Source organism: Eupeodes corollae, chromosome 1 (genome assembly GCF_945859685.1).
Source record: "Eupeodes corollae chromosome 1, idEupCoro1.1, whole genome shotgun sequence".
Lineage (NCBI taxonomy): Eukaryota > Metazoa > Arthropoda > Insecta > Diptera > Syrphidae > Eupeodes > Eupeodes corollae.
This window is the reverse complement of record NC_079147.1, coordinates 84,628,203-84,654,500: the sequence shown is the minus strand read 5'-3', so window position 1 is coordinate 84,654,500 and position 26,298 is coordinate 84,628,203. Positions and strand designations below refer to the sequence as shown.

Here is a 26,298-nt window from a genome sequence, read left to right as displayed (position 1 = left end):
CTTATTCCGGTTTTCCTCAGTTGGATTGGCTTTAAAACAACGGAAACTTACCTTCTTAACCCTAATAACCTCTTTACAGCTCGCATCGAACCATGCGTTTTCCTTAGGTCTGATGCTTTTAACCCTATTCGGGATAAAAGTTCTCATTCCTAGGAGAATCAAACTTGTGATCATATCAGCGCTGGCGTCAACGTCACTATCGAGGAAGCATAGTGACCAGTTAAAGATCCTAAAGTAATTATTGAGACCGTCCCAGTTGGCTTTCTCGTATTGCCAAACGGTTCTCTTAGGAGCTCTTTCTTTAACTGGAGAGTTTTTACACGAGAAATTTGCTGATATGACACAATGGTCAGATGTGCCTAGAGGAGATAGGACACTAATAGTGTACTTACCAGGGTCAGAGGTAAGAAACAAGTCAAGAGTGTTTTCTGCTCGACCTACCACGTCCGATATTCGAGTGGGCTCGTTGACCAGCTGAGTTAGGTGGTTTAACTCAGCGAAGATCTCAGCACACACTCCTTCTGGTGTTGACTGGCCCGAATGTTGAAGCCATGAAGAATTGTGTACATTGAAATCGCCCGTAACAACGATTTCAGTGCGAGGATAGGACGAAACAATTCTTTGGATGGAATCAGACAAAGCATCAAATTCACGAGAAGTTGATACTCTGTCTAGATTTGGGCTTCGATAAAGGAAGCAATAGTGAATGATTTGCTTATTCACGGAAAATTTAAACCACATAAAATTGAAAAAAGAATTTGTGCAGGGACCATATTGTGGCAAAAACTGATAAGCAACATCATTCCTAATGTAAATGGCGAGACCATGGTGGGAAAAGAATAATGGCACCAAGTTATACCCTTGAATAAAGAATTCAGTGGGATCGGAATCCTCACCCACTTGGGTTTCACTTAGTGCCAATACAGCTGGCCTGTTTAAAGCAGTATGGGAGTACACAGAAAGAAAATTCGATCTAAGCCCACGAATATTACAATAATCTACCCTGAAATTTCCAGCCATTGCAAATAAAAGAAACACAAAAACCAAAACAGACGAAGACTATAAGAAAAATATTACTGCGTTGAACCACAGAATGCTATTCGATACACGCCACTACTAGTGTTATGCCTTAGTAGTGACAAGAATCGAATCCGGCCCTGTTAATTCAAAACAGTAAAATTTTTGTTGTCAACAATCTGATATCAACGATGACGTAGTCTGTGTATCAATTGCATTAGTTATTAAACACAATGCAATTTGATACACAAGCTAAGCCATGCGACTGTACGAGAGAAGGGGAAAGTGAAGGATGGTACTCACTGTGCTATCGCTATGTTGAGTTGGCTTAATATGATGATATGTATTATTTTTTTGTTGGTTGTTTGTTGTTTTTGTTTTATTGTAATTGATTTGGTGTGGTGTGATTTATTGTTTCTTTTATTTTTGTTGTTTTTTTTTTGTTCATCACTTATAATATTTTTTTTGCTATTTTTTTGTTTCGTTTTGTTTTTGATTATTTGTTTTATTATTTAATTTTGTTTTATGTTAACATTAAGTTTAGGGGGGAAACACTTAGACAAATATCACGATTAGGCACAAGACTCGAACAAGACGCGCTTGCGCAACGGACGCACAACACAGGGGGACCTTCCCCAACGAAAGTTCACTGACAACTCGCTTTAACTTCAATCAACAATAACACCTTACATTAAATATAATAGATTTTAAGTCAATATTTCAATGAAAAAAGAAATTAGTCTTTTTTAGTTTTTGAATATTATTTGTTTCGATTTTTAAACTTTCAAACAATAAGTTACTAAAATCCAAAATGCATGAAGACTCTAGAAACGTTGAAAACTAAGAAATGTCAATTGTGACATATCGATATTAATGCAAAAAGTTACAATATGAAATATTGAAATATATAGTTTTCTAGCTAGTTAAATTTAATTTTTTGAATTGAAAACAAAATGTTCAAGTTCTAATTTTTTAATGCAATACATTTAATAAAAAAAATTAAAAATCAGTTTAAAGAGTCAAAAAAAAAATTTCAAAATATCATATAATAATCTACAGATTTATGGCTAAAAACTCTATTCGAAAGTTTCAAGAGTACATTTTACTGCAATTAATATCCTCAAAAATTGAGCATTTCGTTTTCTTTGAATGTTGTATAGAAATTTGTCTTATTTTCTGATTATATTTTATCCTTAAGGTTCTTATTCGTCTAAAACTCAAGAATATGTCCAAATTTGAGCAGGATCTCTATTAATTATTTAATTTAAATCAGCATTTGCAATTCTTAAAAACTGTTGATATTTTTAAAACCAACTTTCTTCTCTTCGAAAGGGAATCCAACCTAAATTCTAAAAACAAAGTCTTGCAGGTATACCCAACTTACTCTCGACTCCGCGAATCTACCAACAGACTTTGTTAAGTACAAAGATTTGATCTTTAGCTGCACTCTAAGAGTGTAAATTCGTTTCAACAGATACATTTTCTGAATTATAAATGGTTGAAAGTAGTTTAATAAAAATCTGATGTTGAATGCCTTATTGGACTTGCGTAAGTCAATTTGTCCTATTAAAACAAACCAAGTGTAATACTTTAATATTAAAATTAAAAAATAAAATAAATTTGGTGGCCTAACACTCCAGTGAGAACTAGGGCCTATTGACTTACAACTCTCAACCATTCCTGTGTGCGAGCCTTTTCCATTAGATGTGTGCCAAGTTTCACCGTTTTCACGATGATGATGGCTCAATGATATCGCCTAAACAGTCACACTCTGTTGGTGTATTGTTTTTTCGACTATCACTCTTGTAGGGCACGACGATGATGGATCCATGACAGATCCAGGGGGATTAATTTGTCTGTATTTTTGTAAGAATATATTCTTTTTGGAAAAAAGCTAAATTTCAAACAATTTCTTAAATTTTTGCGTTGCTGTTGGAATCTTATAAAAAGTCGACCAAATAAAACAGTTGTTCAAATGGTAGACATTCAAATGGTAAACATGGGCATTCAAGAGGACACAAGCGTCCACAGGTTTTTCTCAAAACCAACCTCTGTCTATCTACTCCTTCTCTCACCTCCCCGTGGTGAACATCGGGTGCCTAGTACCTAAACTGGAGATTGGGTTCAAACCCCAGTGGAAAGTTGTTGGAGGCAGCAAACGAGAGAGGTGGGGACAGGTGTTTCCACTTAGGCACCTCTCCTTATCCAGACGGCAGTGCACGAATTCCCGAGATGGAACCAATGGTGGCGTCTACAGTTCCAGTAAGGTTGAACTACTTAGTGAACACCTTATAGGGCTTCTTTGACTTATTCGGAGCCCAGGCCTATAAGGAGCGGATTTATCCAGCTCCCATTCCTTGGAGTTATACTTAAGATCTGGCCCTCCAGGTTGGGGGATGTGCGTCGGGGTGACTTCCTGGCCACGTAAAAGCTTTCATAGTTGCGAAGCACCAACAACCCTCTGATACGGACGGATTTACTGTTGACAACCAACGCTAACGACTAAAGGACAACGAACTTCGGATATGCACGTGGAATGTTAGGTCCCTTAACAGACCACGTGCTGCTGAAGAATAAGCGTAGGCCCTAGACCGCTATAAAGCAGATATCACCGCCATCCAGAAAATACGATGGGATGGGTCGAGCAAAAAATGGATGAAAAACTGCGATATTTACTATGGTGACTGCTACCACGAAAACCAACAGCGCATATTTGGATGCGGCTTCGTCATTGGAACCAGACTAAGGCAAGAAGTCTTGAGCTATAGGTACATCAATGAGCACCTCATGATCATACGCATCAAGGCTAAATTCGGCAACATCAGTCTGATATGCGCGCACGCCCCCCGAGAAGAGAAAGACGACAACACCAAAGATATGTTCTTCGAGCTCCTAGGCGATTTAAATGCCAAGCTAGGAAGGGAAGACATCTTTGGTGGAATAATCGGAAAGAATAGCCTGCATGACAACACTTCCGACAACGGATGCAGGCTCATAGATTTTGCTGCGGGGTGAAACGTCATAGTAGCCAGTACGTGTTATCCACACCTCAACATCCACAAAGGAACTTGGAGTCCTCCAGATCAATCTACCGTCAACCAGATTGACCATATTGCGATCGACGCCAGACACGCTTCCAGCATTATGGATGTACGAACTTTCCGAGGAGCTAACATCGACTCGGACCAATACCTCGTTGTAGGTAGCACTTCGGATTGCCAGACGCAAGGCAAAACAGGGAGGTGCTGGGAGAAGGTACAACGTCGAATGGCTACAATCGCCAGAGATCGTCAAATCCTTTTCCGACCGAGTTACAAATAACCTCCCTCGAAGTTTTCTGTCAACAACACAATGTATCGAAATTCAGTGGCAACATTGCCAAGATGCAATCAGAGAAGCCGCCTCTGATGTACTGGGTTCCAAACAGCCACCAACAAGGAACCCCTGGTTTGATGAGGAATTTCGGCAGGCAAATGCAGCTAAACAACAGGCACGCAAAGCGGCGCTGTATAAAAGGACGAGAACTGCTCATGAGCTCTATGAGCAGAAGAGGCGAGAGGAACGCCGACTTCTCAGAAGGAAAAAGAGAGGGCATGGGAAGTGTGCGGTCAAAGATGTTGTGATATATAAAAGCAGGAAAGAAGTTCGAAAGTTTTATGAAGAGGTGAAACGAAATTCACAGGTACATAAACCTATAACCGAAGGCTTTAAGGACGAAAGTGGAAACATCATAGTGGAACCGCAGTCAATGCTGAGGATATGGAAGGACCACTTCTGCAGACTGTATAACGGCGACGAAGAACTGAATTCCGCTGTCAGGCACGATGATCCACTAACATAGACGACGAAAGCCAACAATCCCATCCTTCTGACATAGACTAAGTAATGATTGCCATATCTAAGCTGAAGTCTAATAAAGCCACTGGAGCGGATGGCTTGAATGTCAAGTTCCTTAAAGCAGCTGGAGGTAAGTTGGTTAGGAGCATGCACCAACTTATCTGTAAGGTATGGTCGGAAGAAAGCATGTCCGATGAATGGAAGCTCAGTATTGTTTGCCTGACCCTGAAAAAAAGGAGACCCACTAAACCGCACAAACTATAGAGGAATTAGTACACTAAACATCGCCTATAAAATCTTCTCTGCCGTAATATGTAGACGTCTAAAGCCCATAGTCAACAACCTGATTGGTCCTTATCAGTGTGGTTTTAGACCAGAAAAGTCCACAGTTGATCAAATATTCACATTACGGCAGATCCTGGAAAAAAACACCAAGAACATCAAATCGACACCCACCATCTTTTCATCGATTTCAAGGCCGCATATGAAAGCATTTACAGGGACGAGCTGTATAGAGCCATGTCTAGTTTTGGCATCCTTGCCAAACTCGTCCGGAAACAAAAGCTCCGGCCCGGAAAGTCTTCGAATCCCAACGCACAAGACAGCGCAATAGAGGAAGACCGCGGATCAGGTGGCGCGCACAAGTGGAATGTGACCTCACCCAACTTGGAACGCGAAACTGGAGACATCTAGCTAGGGACAGAGCTAGAAGGAGAAGTTTGTTGGGTAAGGCCCTAGTTCAAACAGGAATGTAGCGCCACCTTAAGTAAGTAAGTAGGTAAGTAAGTAAATTAAACAGTTACACTATGACTTGTAAGACTATAACAGCGTTCTAAAATAATATTTAACAACTAAAGTTGTCACCTTAGCCCCTGAAATACGAAAATTTAAGGTTATAATACACATTATGTCATTTGAATTTGTTTAATGTCCTTTACAGGAGATTTTTAAGCAATAAATACAAAATCTTTTATATGTTGAGCATGTGGCCACGACTACTCCTGATTAAAAGTCTGCCCTTGATGAATAGGATCTCATTGAATAAATTAAAACTTTTATCAATCATTGAAAACATTTGTTAGTTGTGATAAGTTTAAATTTTTTCGTGCTATGTTTTTAATGCTTCATACAGCTTAGTCTTTGGTATCAACTTATCAAAATCGTGTTCCGATTTCTATATTCAATAGTTGTCTGCTAAGGAATGTTAATTAATTATTAATTATTACTTGTGGTGAATTTAATTCGTATCTAGTTATTTATAGATTTAATAACATTGGTACATGTTTATTTTTAACGAACATTTAAAATCTCTTTCAAAATATTTTAAATTTGTATTTGGTCATCTACAACTAACGATCCAGTCGTGCATTTTATGGAAGTAATTTAAACCAAAGCAGAACAATTAAACAACCAGACAAATTTTCCATTTCCACGAATATTCTTCCAAAATTTTCTCTTTTTTGGCGATATTGACTCCAATTATGACGATTTTTATTGTGCTGTTCGATAATTTTTGAACACAAAACCCTCTGTTTCCACGCATAAAAAGTGCATCATTCCATTCCAGCCAATTAAAAATCCAGTCCAGTGATTTATTAATTTTGGTTAAATGATTTGGAAGCAACAAAAATTTAATATGAATTTCATAATCGTGTCCGATTTGTCCGGACCACCCACAGAAAAGTCCTTTCCTGTATTTAATGGTTTATTAGAACAATAACAACAAAAAAATGATATATTTTTGTTAAAAGAATTTTCCAACTCATTAACTTTAATTTTGGTCTTTTATATATTTTTTTGATTTTATGTTTCTGTCATTTTCCAGTTCGATGCGGTGGAAAACGGAATCCAAATATCAAAACTGATGCAAATATTCTCAAGACAAGCGGCTATGATGGATGCCTTAATTGCTCATTTTGCGGAACAAATGAGACGACGACGAGAAGGTGGTGATGGAAATGTTACAGAGCATATCCATGATGGTAAGTTTGCTTCTATAATAAACATACAATAAATTCATATCCTTATATAACTGTAGGTAGATGAACATTGGATAGTTCATACAAACGTGGTAATAATAAATAAATAAACAAAGTACATTTTCCTATAAACTGATAGGATGGTATTTACTTATATAAGACCCGTATAAGACTCCTAAAGAATCTCTTAAATCTCTAAACCCTTCTTCTTAAAATTTAAATATCCTTTTTGTGATGTTAAAACTATTTTGGACATCATGATGTATAAAGTTTCATCTGGCTCTGACCAAGGAAAATCTACCCCGTCCGTTCGGTTCGTCTACCGCCTTCTATGTTCTAGTAATTGAACGTCGTCGTTGTCGTGTTGGTCTTTCTCCTATACAGGCTATATATGGTACGGCTTCGAGTGTGATGTCTGGAAGTTTTGTGTAAAATTGTAACGTTGCCTTAGGGAATTTCTCCTCGATGTGTCCTTGGCTTGTTTGACACTGTACAAAAAGCAATTTCGTGTTAAGGAGTTATTTGTTGTTTTCGTTTTTTCTTTTATTTTGTTATACAACCCAAATAGTCCTTCCTCATTTCAACAGACTCTACTTCCCTGTCTCTTCAGTCTTCCTCGATGGTGTTGTAGGACTAAAACGGTGTGGCATCCTTAATGGCATGTATTTTCATTATCTCTGTCTCTACTTTTTAGTCGCAATAAAACCGTCAAGGAACCGACCAGGGGTGTATTTTATTTTTGCCAAGCTTTAAGACTGTGAAAGTGACAGTGATTGTAAACGTTTAGAAAGTTTTAAACTATACTTAACTTCAATTGGCATCTCCTAAGAAAAAATTAAAAAAAGAAATAAGGTTTTAAAGGAATACTATTGTGTTTTCTCTGATATCAAGAAATCTTTTGAATAATACAAATTTGTATATTGAACCTAGATGAAGCTAAATATTGCTGACTTAAAAGAAAGATGCACAAGTGTCCTTCAATTTCTTATATAATTATTCCAAATTTTTAATAATCGGTTTCTTTAACGTAGGTCGGAAAATATAGGTTAACTTTTAATAAGCAACATTGTTGAATAAAATATTTTTAAAAATAAATAAAATAAAATAGTGCGTATACGCCTGAGTGCACTTTCCTACATTTAAATTTATCAGATTGTATTATTGTTATATTTGGGTATTTTCACTAAGTTTGGAGTAATAGCTTAATGTTTGTGCAATAAATTCCATCTTTCTTGTTTATTGTTTATTTTTCTTGTTGTTTATCACAAGAAAGTAAGTAATAGGGAAAAATAGCTTCAGGACATTCAATATTTCTGATGTGGTAACAAATAAATGGTGTTCCTGGGCTTCGAATATGACCAAATAATTTGTTCCTAACCACCCGAAGAAGTTTTGATATTGAATGTCAATGCTTTTGAATGCCTGGTATTGAAGTTTCTGAAATGTTTGTCATTATTCTAACTTCAGTTTCCATTATAAAATTTCAAAAACAAAAAGTAAGTTTCCCACACTACATATCTATTAGCCGTGTATTATTATATTGAATTAAGTGTTAATCTATTAAAATCAATAAGTTCATGCAGCAGACACAGATGCGATAATCTTGCATGACAAAAATAAATTATGTATCCTGCAACCGGATTTAATACTCACGGTGATTACCCATTACGTCCGTCGTAGCGGCTTTAAATATTATCAAATCAGCAATCTTATTAAGCAATGGATAAACCCTTAATTTTTTATATGAGTATAGTAAAACAATAATTCTGTAAGGGTCAGTAATTAATTATGCAAATAATATAAATTTATGTATGATTTCAAAATCTATCCCTGCTAGCCCCATATCAAATGCGTCAATTCCGGAAGTAAAGCGGACATTTTTTACTCACCTCAGTAAATCTAGTCAACATACATTTTAGGATTATTGTTGAAATGAATATTTGATTTTTAATTATGTAGATGCTTACAATTTATTGTTTAAAATTAGTTAAGTTTGCTTCTTTGTATTTTTTGATGTTAATCATGAAATGGGGTTACTTATTTGGAAGGGATACATTTAAAATATTTTTGAAGAACAATAAACCGGAGTTAAGGCAAATACGTACTTTAATTTCTTTCTGTTTTGAAGGTGTTTATTTTCGAAACTTAATGTATTATTTTAATTTAAATATCTCAAAATTTCTTTGCTTTATGTGTTTTATATTTAAAGAATGCATTTTGAAACATTATTCGTTGATGAAAAAGTAATCTCGAAATCTGTGCAGTAAAGGCGAATAATAGAACTTTAAAGTTGAGCAAAATGCTTTTTATTGATGTTAACATTATTTTTTTAATTTTTATTTGGTGTAGCACTAAAATGTATTTCTTCATTTGATACCAAATTGTATACTCTTGGCCACAAGAGCGGATCCAGACTTTTCATCAGGGGGAGGGTCACACTCTTAGATGAGTTTTTACTCACCGCTAAAAAATGTTCTTTAAAGCTTTGTAAAGGAGGCTAACAAAATTTAATAATTGCTAAAATGACAACTTTAGTTATCAGAATATTTTGAAACACTGTTGTCACTGGATCCGCCATTACTTGGCCAATGGTACATTTTCCTTTTTAAGAAGCTTAAGAAAATATAATAATTATACATGGCAGAAAGATTTTTGAAATCATTTTTAAATTTCCCATTATTATAATTGCCATCGATCACATTAGTCGAAATGTAAAATTTGATATTTATAAACTTTTTGAAGCCCCTTGAACCTGAATAAAAGGTTCTAAGAGAGATGTCTGTATGAAACATGTATAGTGTACGTTCGTATGTCTGTTCGTTCAGAATACTACAGAGATATCGACTTCAAATAAATTTGGTTTTTAACTATTTTGCAAGTATTGCATGCAAAATTTGAAATAGATATTTTAATTAAACATGACATTCCGATGTTAGCGAAGTTAAAAAAGTGGGTCGCCCGATTCCGACTGTCTGTTTGTATGTCTATCCTCGCACCTACAGACCAAACCATTGTGTGGATTGATTTCAAACTTAGAAGTTAAGGTCTTAAGCGGATTCGAGTCAGATTGTATTTTTTTTAAAGACTACAAATATCAGTAGTCCAAATTTTTTGGTCTTAAATCGAAATTTTAATTGTTCTCAAAAACGAAGCGATAAGATTTGTATTTAATTGCCTCTTTCTTTTTTTTTACTTGGCTTATTTTCATCAATTTTCATCAAAGGGTAGCCCCTATAGAACCTTTTTTTTGTGTTTCAGTTTTCACAGGAACTAGTCAACCGATTGTTCTGCACAAGCTCTTAATTATCTTAATAATATTTTACAATAAGAAATATCATTGTTTTGTTTTCGGATTATCGAAATTTTCAAAATTCAATATCTCGAAAAGCGATTAATATCTCTTCAATCAAACATAAAATGTATATTCATATATTTCAAATAACTGCAACCTAAAAATATTATTAAACTGAAATTGAAACATGTTATAAATTCGAAAAAAAACAACCCTCTGACGATTTTGAACAAAAAAAACACATTTTTGGAAACAAACTTATTGGGTATATATATTTTTAAATCTTAAATTAAATGTTGTATTAATTATGCTCTTTGATGCAGGAGCAAGTTCGGGCGAATCTATCTTAATTGTAACAAAATAAAAAAGTTATTAACATGGTTCACCCCAAATATCTCTCACATAAATAACGCACTTTAATTTAACATCAAATAGTTGCGTAAATTCGAAAAAAACTCAAGAAACGGTTTTTTTTTTTTAGGAATAACAAATTGTTACATCGAATATTTTTCCAAAAAAAAATTAAAATGATTTTACCTCCAAATTAATTTAATGCATCGAAGAATAACGTTTTTGACATCTAGTGAAATTTTGAGGCAACCGAAGTGAGAGTTGTTTTTACATACAAAAAAAATAAAACCTACCTATAGTCTTTAAAGTGATAAAAACTTATTTTATCAAGGCAACGGCTGAAATCTAAATTGATCTTATAAAAAACAGTGTTTTTTATTCAATTTATATTTATTTTATTTAATACAAACTACTATTGTTATCTTGTGATCAAAATAAGATATTTATTTATAATTTATTTCATTTTATAAACAATTTTTCTGTTTACCATAAAATTGGCATCTTTTTAAAAATATTCCGAAGTTTTCTTATAAGAAATAAAAACCTACAAAAAGTACCAAACTACATTGGTTTAACGTTCCAAGTGATTACATACTTTTTAAAGTTCCTAAAATTACAATTTGGTGCATTAGAAAAAAAATATTTTTTTTTAAAAGTGCTAAGATTGGAAGTTGTTAGATAGAGTTGCTATGAGTCCCATTAGAATATTTTTTCCTACATTACAGACTCTCAACGAAAATTTTAACAGAAAAAAAGACACATGAGTCGAAATATGTGGCTCATTTTTTTGAAAAAGAGGCTAGGATGCGATACACTGATGACTTCGCACCCTATCTGTCATTTTATCTTGCTTAAAACCTTAACAAAATATGCATACTAATAAATTGTGTGAGATACAAAAATTTAAGTTAAAAATATCTTTTTTTGTTTTAATAATTCTCGACTTCAAAAACATTTGTTCGCAAAAAGTTTACTAAAAATTAAAAAACAATATTTCTTATATGATCAAATAGTTTAATTTCAAAATCAATTTCTAAAAAAAAACTGTAAATTCGATTTTTTCGAAAATCAAATTTTACCAACTTCAAGTTTTTTTTTTGTAAAAAAAACAGTTCGCTTGATTTTTCTCAAAATTGTTCCAAATGTTGAAAACATTATTTTTTATAAGATAAACTTAGTTGGAAGCCATAATTTCAAATATTGGAGTCGAAAATCAATTTTTACCAAGTTTAAATAATATTTTTTTAGGTTTTTAATTTTTTTGTAAAAAAAACTGTCAATTCGATTTTTATCAACATTTTACCAGACGTTAAACACGGTATTCTTCGTTGCACAAAATTGTTTTGGAGATAAAAACGGTTTTCGTGCTTACAATTTTTAGAGGTGACAAATATTTGTTTTCAGTTTTTTTTATTTACAAAAAAGAACGTTTAGTTGGAATTTTTTTTCCAAAAATATACTTGTTTGGTATCGCGTTACAATCTTTACAAATATAATGAATGCGAAAGTAACTCTGTCTGTCTGGGGAATCTGATCGCTTTAACTCCTAAATTGCCAAAGATTTGAATAATATTTGGGTGAAATTGTTACTACGGGAAAACAACGCATTCCCAACCCTAATGAAAAAAGAGGCTGGGATGCAACCCACACTGATAACTTCCCATCCAGTCTGTCGATTTATCTTGCTTAAAAGTTTGTTAGTTTTCGTGTTGGGTTAAAAAAGTTGTCAGTTGAATTATTCTTAAATTTTTTTTAAACTACCAACAACATTTTTCATATCCACAAAAAGTTTAAATAGAAAATCTAGTTTTGTTAATAGATTTTAAGTCGAAAAACAAATGTTTACCTTAAATTTTTACAAATTAGATGAATGCAATTAATTTCAGCGATATCAAGAACCAAACATCAAGTTTACCAAATTTGCGTACTATTTTTTGCAGATTTTATTTTTTTTTTTGAAAAAAACGGATTTTTTAATAAAAAAACTACTGAATATCGAACACAATATTTTCTGTGAAATAAAAAGAGTTTAAAGAGAACATTTTTAATTTTTAAAAGCTTTTTGAGTCGTAAGTAAATTTTTACCAAAAAAAAACTGTCAATTTGATTTTTCTCAAAATTTGTCCTAATGTTGAAAAAATATTTCCTATAAGTAAATATTAGTTAAAAGCTATTAGCTCAAATTTTTAAAAAGATATTTAAGTCGAAAATAATTTTTCACAAACATTTGTTAAGTTTTTTTTAGTTTGTAATTTTTTGTAAGAAAACTTTCAATTCGATTTTTCTCAACATTTTTCAGAATGTTGAAAACAATATTTCTTATAAGATAAACTAAGTTTGAAGCATTAATTTCAAGTTTTTGAAAAGATATTTGAATCGATATTCAATGTTTACCAAGTTTAAGTACTGTTTTTTAAGATTTTTATTTTTTATAAAAAAACTGTAAATTCGATTTTTTTTTTAAATTTTATCAGATGTCAAAAACATTATTCTTCGTTAAACAAAATTATTTTTGAGATGAAATCATATTTTAGTCGTACAATTTTGGAGGTGAGAATTTTTTTTTTTAGTTTATTTGATTTATAAAAAACCGTTCAATGGACTTTTTCAAAAAATATACTTCTTTGATATCACGTTCCAATATATTATATAAAATTTAATTCAAGTCTCTAGTGTTTTTGGTTCGTAAGATATTTAGGGTTAACCAAAATGTTCACCTTTTTTTCAAACTTCTATGGTAAAAAAAACCCCCACGCAATTTTCTTGAGAGCCCTTTCTGCCTGTCTGTATAACAAAATTTATTTGAAATCGATATCTCTTCTGGATCTTGAGCTATAGACAACGAAAAAAACTTCGCGATCGTACGGACGTTCGAACGTACGAACGTACGAAAACACGTACGCTCAGACATATTTCTAAAAATCTTTTATTTCGACTCTATCATACACGTATATTAACGCGGTCTTCGCAGCACGTGCCTCAAGCCCTCAACGTTAGACGCAAACAGTGGCTCCCATCAAGTTCCACAAATAATAATTTTAAACCTAAATTTCGCTATGCTCAATCTTTCATCGCCAAACACGAGCTTTGTGGGTACAACAAAATAGTTCACTGGGTCTGTCTGATAATTCTGTTTCGTCTGAGGCGCGGGGCGAGTGAGTGGGCCAGGGTCACACGCGGTTGAATACCCAATATAGTTTCTTAATTCTTTGGAATTATCAGAGGTGCCTTCTCATAAGTTGGGATTGAAGGTGGGTGTTCCAGTCCTGTTAATGAGAAATCTCGACGCACCAACGACGAAATACTATAAAATCCATAATCATGACTGGATCAGCAAAAGGAAAAAAAAGGTTTTAATTCCCCGCATTTCGATATTTCCAACCGATTTGCCGTTTCAGTAAGAGTGCAGTTTTTTCTCAAAGCAGCATTTGCAATAACAATAAATAAATCTCATGGCAAAAGCTGAAAGTTGCAGGTGTAAATTAGAAAAAAAAAAAACTGTTTTTCCCATTGACAATTATATGCAGCGTGCTCACGAGTAATAAGCCCCCAAAATCTTTACGTTCTGGTCAAGGAAGGAAAAACAAAAAACTTCGTATATAAAAATGTATTGCAGTAACCTATCTTCTTCTAAAAATGTATTAACCTAATCTAACCTAACCCATCCTAACCTATGACAATCACACTTAGTATGGCCCATCTCGGTACAATTCAAACATACGTACAAAAAAGTACAGCTCAGGTTTTCTCATACTACTATCCAAAAAAAACAATCTAATGCCGACGACGCACGTCGCGGGTAAAAGGTAGTATATAATATAAAATTTTATTCAAATCTCTAGTGTTATTGATTCGTGAGATATTTAGGGTTCACAATGCTCACCTTTTTTTTAAATTGCTATGTACTGGTTCTTAAGATATGGACGACGAATAAAGCTTATCGAATGTACAAACGTACGGGCTTACCGATGCGACTTTTGAACGTATGTACACACACATGCACAGACATCTTTATAAAAATCGTTTAATTAAGCTCAAAATTCATGGCGGCCGTAAATCTGCCAGACAATCTTCTTATAACACACATTTTAACAAAATGATATCGTAGGAAAATCAAAACAAAATTATAATTTTAAGATCATTAAGAAGTTGCTGAAATCGAAAATGGTATTTATTTTTGCCCAACAAACGTTTTCGTTATACGCTTATTTTTCTTATGTTTTTTTTTCTTGAAAATTGTATAATGTCATATTTATTTGACATTAACTGTACAAATGTACATATCTTGAAAGAATATTCAAATTAATCTTTTTAACAATAAATCCGTCCTGAATTTATCATTAAGTTACAAGTGATCTAAATTCAACACAAAATTTAGCGCCTCGACCGGAAACTGCAAGACATCGATTTTTGCCATTAGATTTTCCACAGCTTCCAAATAATTTCGTCATATTTCGATTAACTTTTATGACCCAAATTTTGCTGTGAGCTTTTGGTCTAATGAACCAACCAAAATTAATTTATCTTGAGGTTCAAACTATCAAGCATCGATAAGTAATTTCAATTTCATCAGGAAGTGTAAATACTTGAGGTACATAAAGTTTCCAATATTATGGTTCATTCTTCATTTTTCTGAAAACCGAATTTCATTTAAAGAGTGATTTTGTTTTCAAAAAAACTCAGTACAAATTTACTTCAAGAATAAATATTTAACTCCTGTAGGTCCTCACAATATCTTTGTTCTACAGATATATTTAAAAAAAAAATTACTGAAATGTGTCCTGTACATCTACTATACCTTTTTGTATTCTATGAGGACCTTGACATGTTCTGAACATTATTTTATATAGTACCTAGAACTATACTCATGTGTAGTGTATATGACTTTTGATGCGCCTCAAGCAAGTAACAACATTGACCCAAGACAACCCTGGAGCCTGGATAAAATATAGTCAAGTCATTTAAACGCGAAGAAGACAAGGCAAGTGGGTACGATGATGATGCGATGGACGAGGCAAGGACGAGGGTAAAAGGAAACTTTTCCCAACAATTGCTGTTTGTTGCTTTAATCTCGTTAAGCAATGCTTATGCACGGAAACCAAAATCTTTGAATAGACAGACAGAACCTGGGCTCAGTGCGTTTGCTTTTGCCTTTGCAGTTTGTGTCCTGTCTCCTATAACTGTATAACGGTGCACTTCTGTTCTAACCATCTTATTTATACAAACACAAAACCTCGCACCCTCTTAGTAAATGCTTAAATTTCGTCTACCAAAACCGACGACGACTACGTTGTACCTATCTACCTTACCGACTTTGCTTTGTCGTCATTTGAGATTCTACAAAGCGGCGACACGAACGTTGGCATCAAGCGGGTGCAGTGTCAGCAGCGGTAGGTGGGAAGAAGTAGTTGGTATGTGTCGGTGGAATCACAAAAGCCTGGAGTAGGTCCTCAACTCAGAGTGGAAGGAGTGTAATTAATGCACCAAGCTCACCCAAGTTCGGTTGTGGTAATAATACCTTCAGTTCCATAGTCAAGATCCTCCAACAGGCATAATCTCTTCAATGTCATTTATTTATAACTTCCGACACACATCCTGAAGAATTAACAAATTCAGTGGAAGTAATTATTATTCTAGTATAGGATCCTAATAGGATAAGGATGTTCTTGTGCCTGATGGTCCAAAATATGGTGTTGGATGAGAGCGTCAGCGAGCGGCGGCGTGGTGGCGCGGTGACGAAGGAGGTGCACAAGAGTCTACGCTTGTCCTAGAGCTTGGATTGGGGTAGTTATGTAGAACTCTGTAGGAGTGACATCTCGCCAGAGAGCATCACTCATCATTTCCTATTCATAGGATCTCTTCCTTTTTCTCCGCGTCCCGCTGAGCTAATTCATGATGCTGCACGTGTCTTAATTTTTGTACCCTCATTGTTTGCTCCTTGTTCTTTTCATTTTGAGTTTTCTTTTTATTATTCTTTTTTCGGTTCATTTTTGTTGGAGGTTGAACCATCAGAATATCCTTGCGCGCGGGTTTAATTAATTTGCCTGATGCATACGGCTGATCCAATGGGACCAGCATCCGCGACAACGAAAACGAACTCAGAGCCAGTAGGAGACCCAAAAGGAGAACGTTGATGATGACACCGTCGACGACGATGGCAACGCGCCGGATGCGAAGCCCGAGGATTTATTTATGGGAGAGCATTAAGTCAATGGGAATTTTCAGGTGACATTGACAGGGGCTCCTTTTCACACAAGGGTGTTTCTTTTTTTTATTGTATATTTGAATGAATCCTATGCAAGAATGTCCTTATTGTTAATAATGTATCCTTCTGGATGCCTTGCCTACCTGCTGGAACATAATTTGAATTTATTGACTAATTTTAATCGAAGTTATTCGAGGGAATTAGCGTAGGGACAGAGTAAAATTTACTGTTGTTGCCAAAAGGGATTTACTCTAGCTTTCCATCAGGATTGATTGAGCTGGGAGGAAGATGCAAATGTCAGATTTTGGATTTTGTGTGTTTTCTTAAGATTGAATCATTATATTATGTACATCAGGTAAAGAATCCTTCTTCGGATGTAAAAGTATATAAGTATCTTTATAAGGATAAGGAATATTATACTAAAAGGGTTGTGGATTATGGATTTTCCATGTACAAATGAAGTGGTATGTCTATTGTTTTCTTAAACTTGATGGTTTTAATGCTTTCGTATACTGAAGGTATAATCGTTGATAAAAACAGCTTTAGGGGAATAATGAGATGAAGTTGAAGAGTTTTTGTTTTGAGAGACACGTCGAAAGCCCTTTGATGGTGAGAAATTAAACACTTTAAATTAGATAATTAAATTTTGTTTTTGTTTGGAAACGGGAATGGCATAAGATAAACATAATCTAAGCTTTATAAATCTTAAATGTGTTAGCACTAAAGTTTTGTGTTTCTCCTGACCTATTGCCACTGGGGGTGTTTCATAAATTGGTAATTTGTAGATATTGAAATTCAGTCTTTTTGTGACATTTCAAAAACAGATTTAGAATCTCGAAAAAACACCAAACTTTAGTCAATATGCATTATATCATAAACATAGCCCTCATAGACAGTTTTATCTTAATATATAAAGGGTACAAAAAAGGTTTTTTGTATTTATATTGTGCGCGGACTTCGGGGGGATATGGATATCCTCTAAATATTGATACACATTTCGAACAACTTGGAAAGTAGGATAGAATTGTTAAATGAGATACTGATAAACCTAGATTTTGAATGTCTGTACATTGTAATTACTGGGAAATAGTGAGTCAGGTAAAGCATTTCACATCCGTGTAGTTCGACTAAAAAAAATGTCTGCACTTCACATATGGGCATTTTTAGAAGTACGGATACTAGACTTTTGAATTGTTTCATTGGAGGAATGTAATTGACTATTGTACTTACGCATTGATTTTGAAAATAGAAATTAAAAATAATAATAGACAAGAAACTTAGGAACCTATAATTTCTAAAGCTCTATTTTGCTTAAAAAAATTAGAGCCAAATCAGAACGTATAAAAAACTTCTTGCATCGGCGGATAAAACCTTAACACATAGCAGCGTTTTTGACGACTTGTAGTCTAAGCTCAAATATTTGTTTGGACTGTTCCAAACAATGCAGGTATTTTTTGTTATAATAGTAAATCCAGAATTGGGGTTGTAGTAGGGCAAATGCTTGGGGCAATATTTTGTCAGATTTAAATTCAAGGCATCCGTTTAACATTTTATACCCACCTCACCCCACCTGCATTCCCCCGAATAATCGAACTAATCCCTCCACTCTGGATTTTTTCCTAACTAACACGCCCGAGCTTTTTACCCAACCCAACGTTGTAAATGATCTTAGTTCAAATCACTTGCCAGTTCTTATAGGAATTAATTCTACCCCTGTAGAGACATGTAATATTGTCTATGACTTTAAAAACACAAATTGGAACAGATTTAAAAGCATTTTGCGACAAAAACTAAGAGATATACCGGTCATTAATTCTAATGACATACATTTTGTTCAAATTGATGAGTCTGTGAGTGCTTTCACGAACTCTGTACTTGAAAGCTTTGAGCAATCTGTTCCAAAAAAAATTAATCTCCGGAACAATGGTAACGCATTACCACCTCAAATAGTAGAAACCATAAAAATTAGAAATAAATATAGAACTTTATGGATGAGGTCAAGAGATCAATTTTACTTCTCTGAAATAAAAACCTTAAACGAAATTATAAAAATATTGCTTGCCGATTTCCGAAATCAATCTTGGAACCATAAGCTTCAAGGCTTAGATAAAGGGAGTAAACCCTTTTGGAATATTATAAAAGTTGTTAAGAAGAAAAAATTTCACATTCCATCCTTTAAGATAGGTAATACAGTATTGCTTTCAAACGAAGAAAAAGCAGGTGCTTTAACTTAGTTGCAAGCAATATAACTATAAACAGTTATATTGAAAACAACGTCTCGCAATCAATACAAAGGCTTAATACTAGTACTATTGATTTTACCGATGATATTATATCCACTGATGATTTAAAAGATATATTACGAAGTCTTAAAAATACCAAATCACCAGGATTTGATGGGTTAAAAAATTTATTTCTAAAAAATCTTCCTAAAAAAGGTATACAATTTTTAACTGTGCTTTTCAATGCATGTTTTAAAATAGGATACTTTCCAAATACTTGGAAAACGGCAAAAGTAATCCCAATCTTTAAGCCGGGCAAAAATGCTTGCCTGCCTTCTAGCTACAGGCCAATTAGTTTATTAAGCTCTTTAAGTAAGTGCTTGGAAAAATTAATAAAAAGCAAACTATTACAACATGTGGAACAGTTTGATATCCTGCCACAGGAACAGTTTGGTTTTAGGAGACATCATAGTACTATGCAACAGGTTGACAGAATACCGAAAGATATTAAACACAGCCTTACTATAGGAAAAAGTACGGGAATGGTCTTTCTTGATGTCGAAAAAGCATTTGACTCCGTTTGGCACGAGGGACTCATTCACAAACTTCTTATTTTAAATTTTCCAATCTATCTTGTAAAAATGATCTTATCCTTCCTTACAAAACGCACTTTCAAAGTCTCCGTTAATAATTGGTATTCCGATGTAATTGAAATTGTTGCAGGTGTACCTCAAGGATCCGTTCTTGGGCCCTTATTGTATATTATATACACACATGATTTTCCGAAACCCCATAACTGTAAAACTGCAATTTTCGCGGATGATACCTGCATTTATGCAACAGATGCAATTGGTTCCTTAATCGAAACAAATCTGCAATCTGCTTTGTTCTCAGTGCAATCATATTGCAATGATTGGAAAATAAAATTAAACGCTTCCAAGACACAGGCCCTCTTTTTCACTAGAAAAAGGAAAGCCTGTTTCCTTCCAAGCAATAGGCTTCAGTTGAATGGGGTTCAAACTGAATGGAAATCGAGCGCTAAGTATCTTGGGGTGCACCTGGACAAAACGTTGACATTTAGTTTGCATATTCAAGAAACACTAAATAAACTTAATATGGCGATAAAAACTTTATATCCATTTATAAATCGTAAATCCAAATTGAGTGTTGAAAACAAATTGTTATTATACAAAGTAATTTTTCAAAGTATAATGCTATATGGTTCTCCTGTATGGGGAACATGTGCTAAAAGTCATATTAAAAGGCTGCAAATTATGCAAAATAAAATTTTAAAAATGATGCTCAATCATCCCTGGCATTATTCTACGGAGGATCTGCACCAAGAAGCAAAAATTGAAAAAGTTGCATTTCGAATCTCAAAATTATACGATCGATATAAAATATTGTGCAGTTGTTCTGACAACAACCTAATATTAAATTTATCTAATTAAGGTGTTGTAATTTTTCTATTTGCTTGTTTATTATTTATGTTTTTTATTTATTTATTTATTTATTTATTTATTTATTTATTCATTTATTTTTTTATTTATTTATTTATTTATTTATTTATTTATTTATTTATATATTTATTTATTTATTTATTTATTTATTTATTTATTTATTTATCTACTTTTTTTCGTGTTTATCTATTTATTTATTTTTGTTATTTTTTAAATTATTTATTATTGTTATTTATTTATTTGTTTAATTATTTATTTTTTTTGTTATTTATTTATTTATTTATTTATTTTTTTATTTGTTTAATTATTTATTATTGTTATTTATTTATTTGCTTAAATATTTATTTTTGTCATTTATTTATTTATTATTTTAAATTATTTATATACATTACTGTGATAAACATAATTATGTTTTTATTTTTTGTTTTTCTGATATGTAAACAACATCTTTTTTTCTTGTGATTCACACGAACCCATTTCTTTCTTCTTACGGAAATATACTTATTTTTAAATTAAATGAAGGTTTTTCATGTAGCTTTTCCTTCTAAAAACTTCTTGTATCTGTGATATTATTATTGTATAAATGTTATAAGTTTTTCAGTAGTAAGGTAGAAAATACCATTTCTCTGTAAATTGTGCAATCTAGTATTTTTTGTTATAATAGTAAATCCAGAAATGTTCGTTAATAATTTTAAACGTAAAAATGGATGTACCCTAAAACAAATCTTGTACCATTCTTACAAAAATTTAACCTTTTTGAAGTTAAAAACCATTTTTTCTTACCTATTTATTTTTCATCATAAAATGTCACATCATTGATAAATCATTATTTGATGAATGAAATTATTCAAAACATTCAAAATTTATAAAATACTAGCAGACCCGACCACGCGTTGCTGTGGCTGAGTAATTAAAGAAGGACTTAATAGACAAAATTGAACACTAATTTACATAACATCTTTAATTTTATTTTATTAATAAAAACTATGATTAACATAAATTAAATAAAGTTAAAGTTTACTGAAGTGCCAATCGATGAACAATATTTTTGGTCAGCCTGTCTTTTGTCAACGCAAGTAAACTCGATGGTCTCTCTACACGTGAACAGGCCACGTGTAATTGCCCATGACAGAAACATGGATTCTCTAAGTCTAAGTCGCAAATAGACATTGTTTGTCCTTGTGATTTGTTAATAGTCATCGCGAAAGCTAAACGGATAGGAAATTGCAGTCTTTTGAAAGGTATTGGAGAATCTGACGGTATCATTGGAATGCGTGTTAACAGAACGATTTCTCCTTTAAACTTTCCTGCCAAAATAGTTGCTTCGAGAACATTTCCGGTAATTTTTTTGATAACCAAACGTGTACCCATGCATAGTTTACGCAGAAGAATAATCGGTGATCCAATTTTTAACCAAAGATTGTGTGCTAGCATTCCTGATATGTCTAAAGAATTCAAAAATTCAATTGGAAAATTCACTGCCTCGTCTTCATCGACAGTAGCGACGATTGACTTAAACGACTTTATATCGCCTGCTAATATTTGTTGTATCTGGTAGTGAATAAGATCTACATCAACATTTTTTGCTTCCAGAATAGCACGATTACTGAGCCAATTGTGATTTAGATAGTTATTTATTATATCTGGGGAGACACTCACGATCAGATCATTTTTAGTTTCAACAGTGTCTGGCAAGGACAACATATCAATGGGTACTGGAGTGCGTCGTAAAAACGGTGTACTCGTTTATCTGAAATTCTACGCACTGTATTATTTCGGTGTGCAATTTTGTCAACTGGATCACCTACCATAATACTTTGTCATCTTTAATGACAATTTAATAATTGTCATTTTTCAATTGTGGTGATACTCTTTTGAACAGTTGTACCAGATGATTATGGTTCTCTAAAAATATTTCCAACAATAATACAATTGCTCTCTCTTCTGCTTGTTTAATAAAATTAAACTGGCATCAAGTTGTCACACGTTCTTCACAACTGCCCATGAAGTAGATTTGCAGAAATTTTGGATCTTCATTTCGCATGCAACACTTGGCCTTGTATTTTAAATGTTGTTTCAAAATTACGACCATCAGATGAGAGGTCGAAAAATTTAGATGCTCCAAATGATGTTATTTGAAAGCAAGAATTTAATTTTCGTGATTTTCGTGTCTTATACAAAATTGATTTTGAATCATTTGAAATGCCAGAAAGCATAGACAAACCATATAAAGACCGGAATCTTTCGTACGTTTTACCCTCCAACACCCATTTGTTTACATTGTTGTATTTGTAATTTGTCATGACGTCCATTTTGAAATTTGAAATGCAACAACAATTCGATGCGGTGTATTTACTTGTTTTGACAGATGTTTTTTTTTATTAAAATAGCTGTGGTGAGAATTTGACTTCTACGACGAATTGTTTTGTTTACTAAAATGCCGCAAAATACGAACATTGGAACTCACTTGGTCATGTTCTTAAAAGTTTTTTAGATTTTTACAAAAAAGTGTGAATGCATTGTTCTTACTCACACTTCAACGATTCCAGGAAGGTATAAACCATTCCTGTAGGTACATTATTGTACCAAGGACACGACCGAATGAGTTCCAATGTTTGCATTTTTAAACATTTTCGATAGGAAAATGCGAACATTGGAACTCACTCGGAGGTGCTTTCTTAAGTTGTTTTGTTTTTTACTAAAAAGTATGAACGCAAAGTTCCTACTCACACTTCAAGGATTCCAGGAAGGTATAAACCATTCCTGTAGGTACATTATTGTACCAAAGACACGACCGAATGAGTTCCAATGTTTGCATTTTCCTATCGAAAATGTTTAAAAATGCAAACATTGGAACTCATTCGGTCGTGTCTTTGGTACAATAATGTACCTACAGGAATGGTTTATACCTTCCTGGAATCCTTGAAGTGTGAGTAGGAACTTTGCGTTCATACTTTTTAGTAAAAAACAAAACAACTTAAAAAAGCACCTCCGAGTGAGTTCCAATGTTCGTATTTTCCTATTGAAAAAGTTTAAAAATGCGAACATTGGAATTTTTGTTGACGTTTTCAAACTCACCTCGAAGAAATAAACATTTAAGTTATGTGTGATGTTGAGGTGATGTCACACTTTTATTATTTATTTTTATTTGAAAAACTAAACTTATATTGAAATTGTTAAAACTTGGTCACTGTTTTGTAATTATCAAAATTCTTTTATGAAATAGTCATCGTTTTTAAATTCGATAAAAAAAGAATTATTATAACATTCAAAAATATAATTTTTGGAACGTTTAATTTTACCTCAATCAGAACTCTATATTAGATTCAAAATTAAAAAAAAATAATGTTTTACATTTTCGCTAATATATTTCAGGTTTTCTTTACATAATACAACAAATGAATTGAAAAGTGTATTATACGTAGTACACACTTTTAAATATAGTATTTAAATATATAAAAAATTAACAATTTCTTGCCACTTCTTCTTACAAAAGTTTCATTAGCATTTAAATAAGCTCTATTTAAAAAAAATTATTTATCTTGGGTATACTTTAATAAATATTCGATTATTCCTATCAAAATAAGACTACGTATGTAAATACTCAAGGAAGGAAACAATAATTCAATTGAAATATATTTTTTTGGTAATTTTCTCAAGAACAAGAAGACATAAAATCATCTGGTTTTCAGTTTTTGATCAAAAACAAATATGAACAATGAATTCTAAAAACAATAATAGATAATTTAAGTATTAAAAATTACACTTCAAAACTTTTTTTTACCTTTTTTGGCCAAATTTTGAGCTTAAAACAATTTTTTTCAAAAACTATGCAAATTAACACATCTATTCCATTATTAATTAGAAAATATGAACCAAAATATAATAATAAGCACTAAGCACGATCCTCTCGATCATAAAATATGATTTTAAATATTATGTTACATTTCAATAGAATCGCGTAGGAACATGTTGTTTTCTTAATAAGTGATTCATGTATAAGAAATCATAAGGTCTTTCTTAAACAATATTTAACAACAGTTAACAGCAAAAATGTTTTTCGATTTTAGTCTTAAGTTGGCATCTGAGATGTTTCCATTAATAAATATTTATTTAAAAATGTAATATCTCAAGGAACTATTCTAATTTGCATAGTTTTGACTTGATTTCAAAAAAAGCTAATAGACAAAAGTGTTGGCTTTGAAAAATTTATAAAACTTAGTTGTAAGTATTACCATTATTTTGTTTCCATTTAACTTACATATTTTTTTAAAATGTCCCTACCTCCTAAATGGGGGGAAACAGACCCGCTCCCGTAGTAAAAAATACTTGTTTTTAACTGTTCTATACAAATCCGTCATCAAACTTTGTCGCCTGAGCTATCGTACTCTTCCCAAAAAATGCAATAGCTAATGTCGCCGTAGCCACTAGGTGCCACCCCTAAAGAATTTCTCAGCACTATTCCTTATTTTCGTGGTGAATTAACTTTAGAGGGTGGTGAATTGATGTTAGCAGCGGTGAATTGATGTTAGACCTAAGGGTGCGTGTAAGTAGACGTTTCAGCTTGTAGGCAAACCAGAATGACAGATTTGTTTCCGGTCTTTATATGGTTTGTCTATGCCAGAAAGTAGTGATTTCAAGGGTTTAGGTGGAGTAGAGAGTAATGGCAATACAACTTTTCCGGATGCACAACAGATTCTAGGTGTTTCATTATTTTGTCCATCTCACCGATGGTAACTTTGGGATCAGCTGAATAATGTCTGATGCATAATTAAACATGATTCTCGTGTTAATGCACGGCTGGTCCGTTGACTTTTTCGGTTTCATTGTCTAAATGAATCTATGTGTTGTTCACGTGCCGTTCTTGTTCTTGATAAATAGTCTTGTAGATGATTATCTTGCTGTTGCATTGATTCATGTGCGCTAATATCTGCTATATGGATTCTTCGAGCTTCATTTCTTTCTTCTCTTTGCTCAAATGATTCGTGAGCTCTTTCAAGACGTCGATGTGGAGCTTTTTTGCTACGGGCATTGAGGAGGTTAGATTTTTTTGGTGGCATTGTACTGAGAATAGAGATTGTTAGTTAAAATTCAATCAAAATAAAAAAAAATTATACAATTTTGCAGTCAAAATAACCCTGTTTAAAAATATTGATTGGTGAAATATTCGTCTCTTTAAAGAACAAAAACAGAATAATAAAAATTTTATTTCAAAGTCAAAAGTTATTTCAGAAAACATAAACATAATTAGAACAGTAGATTTTATGTATAGAATTTTTCATTTGCAACTTATATGTAAACAATTAAGACCATTACTCAATATATAAACTATCCTATATCTTAAGTACGACCAAATTACACATAAAATGCAAACTTTTATTGAAATCGGTTGATTTGATGAAGAGTTCACTGGGAACATACATATGACACTGGATTTTTATATATTAAGATTATTAAATTTATTTTTGCTGACATTCATTTTATTCAGCTATCATCTGAAGTATTTAATAGTTTTAGTTAAATGTTTAAAATGTGAGAGTATGTATGGCTAAGCTAAGAAAGAACACGTTAAAATTATTAAAAACTCTACTTGAAACGTGGCGACTTAAAATACGCCAGAAATGATTATAGTTTCTTATAATCGAATACGCAAGCAACAAGCCTCTTAAAGTATGTATGCTTTTGGGAATGCAATATCTATTGACTTCAGTGTGAAGATTGCATTCATGTCATCAATATTTTGACCTTTAAAGACTGCAATTAATTTCTCTCCAATCAATTGAATGCAATCATTTAAGACTTTATGCATTCTTTGAATTCACTTTAAGTCTTGGAAATCACTCGAAGTCTTTGCATTCTTTTGAAGTTTTTGCTTTCACTTGAAGTCTTTGCATTCACTTTCTTTTGATTCTTTGTATTTTAAGACAAATTTCGA

At 32.8% G+C, this 26,298-nt stretch overlaps 1 protein-coding gene across 1 annotated transcript in view; it reads left to right on the top strand.

The window, feature by feature from the left end:
• LOC129941017 (FERM domain-containing protein 8) overlaps positions 1–26,298 on the top strand; it is a 57,965-nt gene that overhangs the window by 25,844 nt on the left and 5,823 nt on the right. Inside the window, exon 6 of the mRNA XM_056049556.1 lies at positions 6,680–6,836. Coding sequence (XP_055905531.1) covers positions 6,680–6,836 — 157 coding nt within the window. The remainder of the gene's footprint in view (positions 1–6,679; positions 6,837–26,298) is intronic.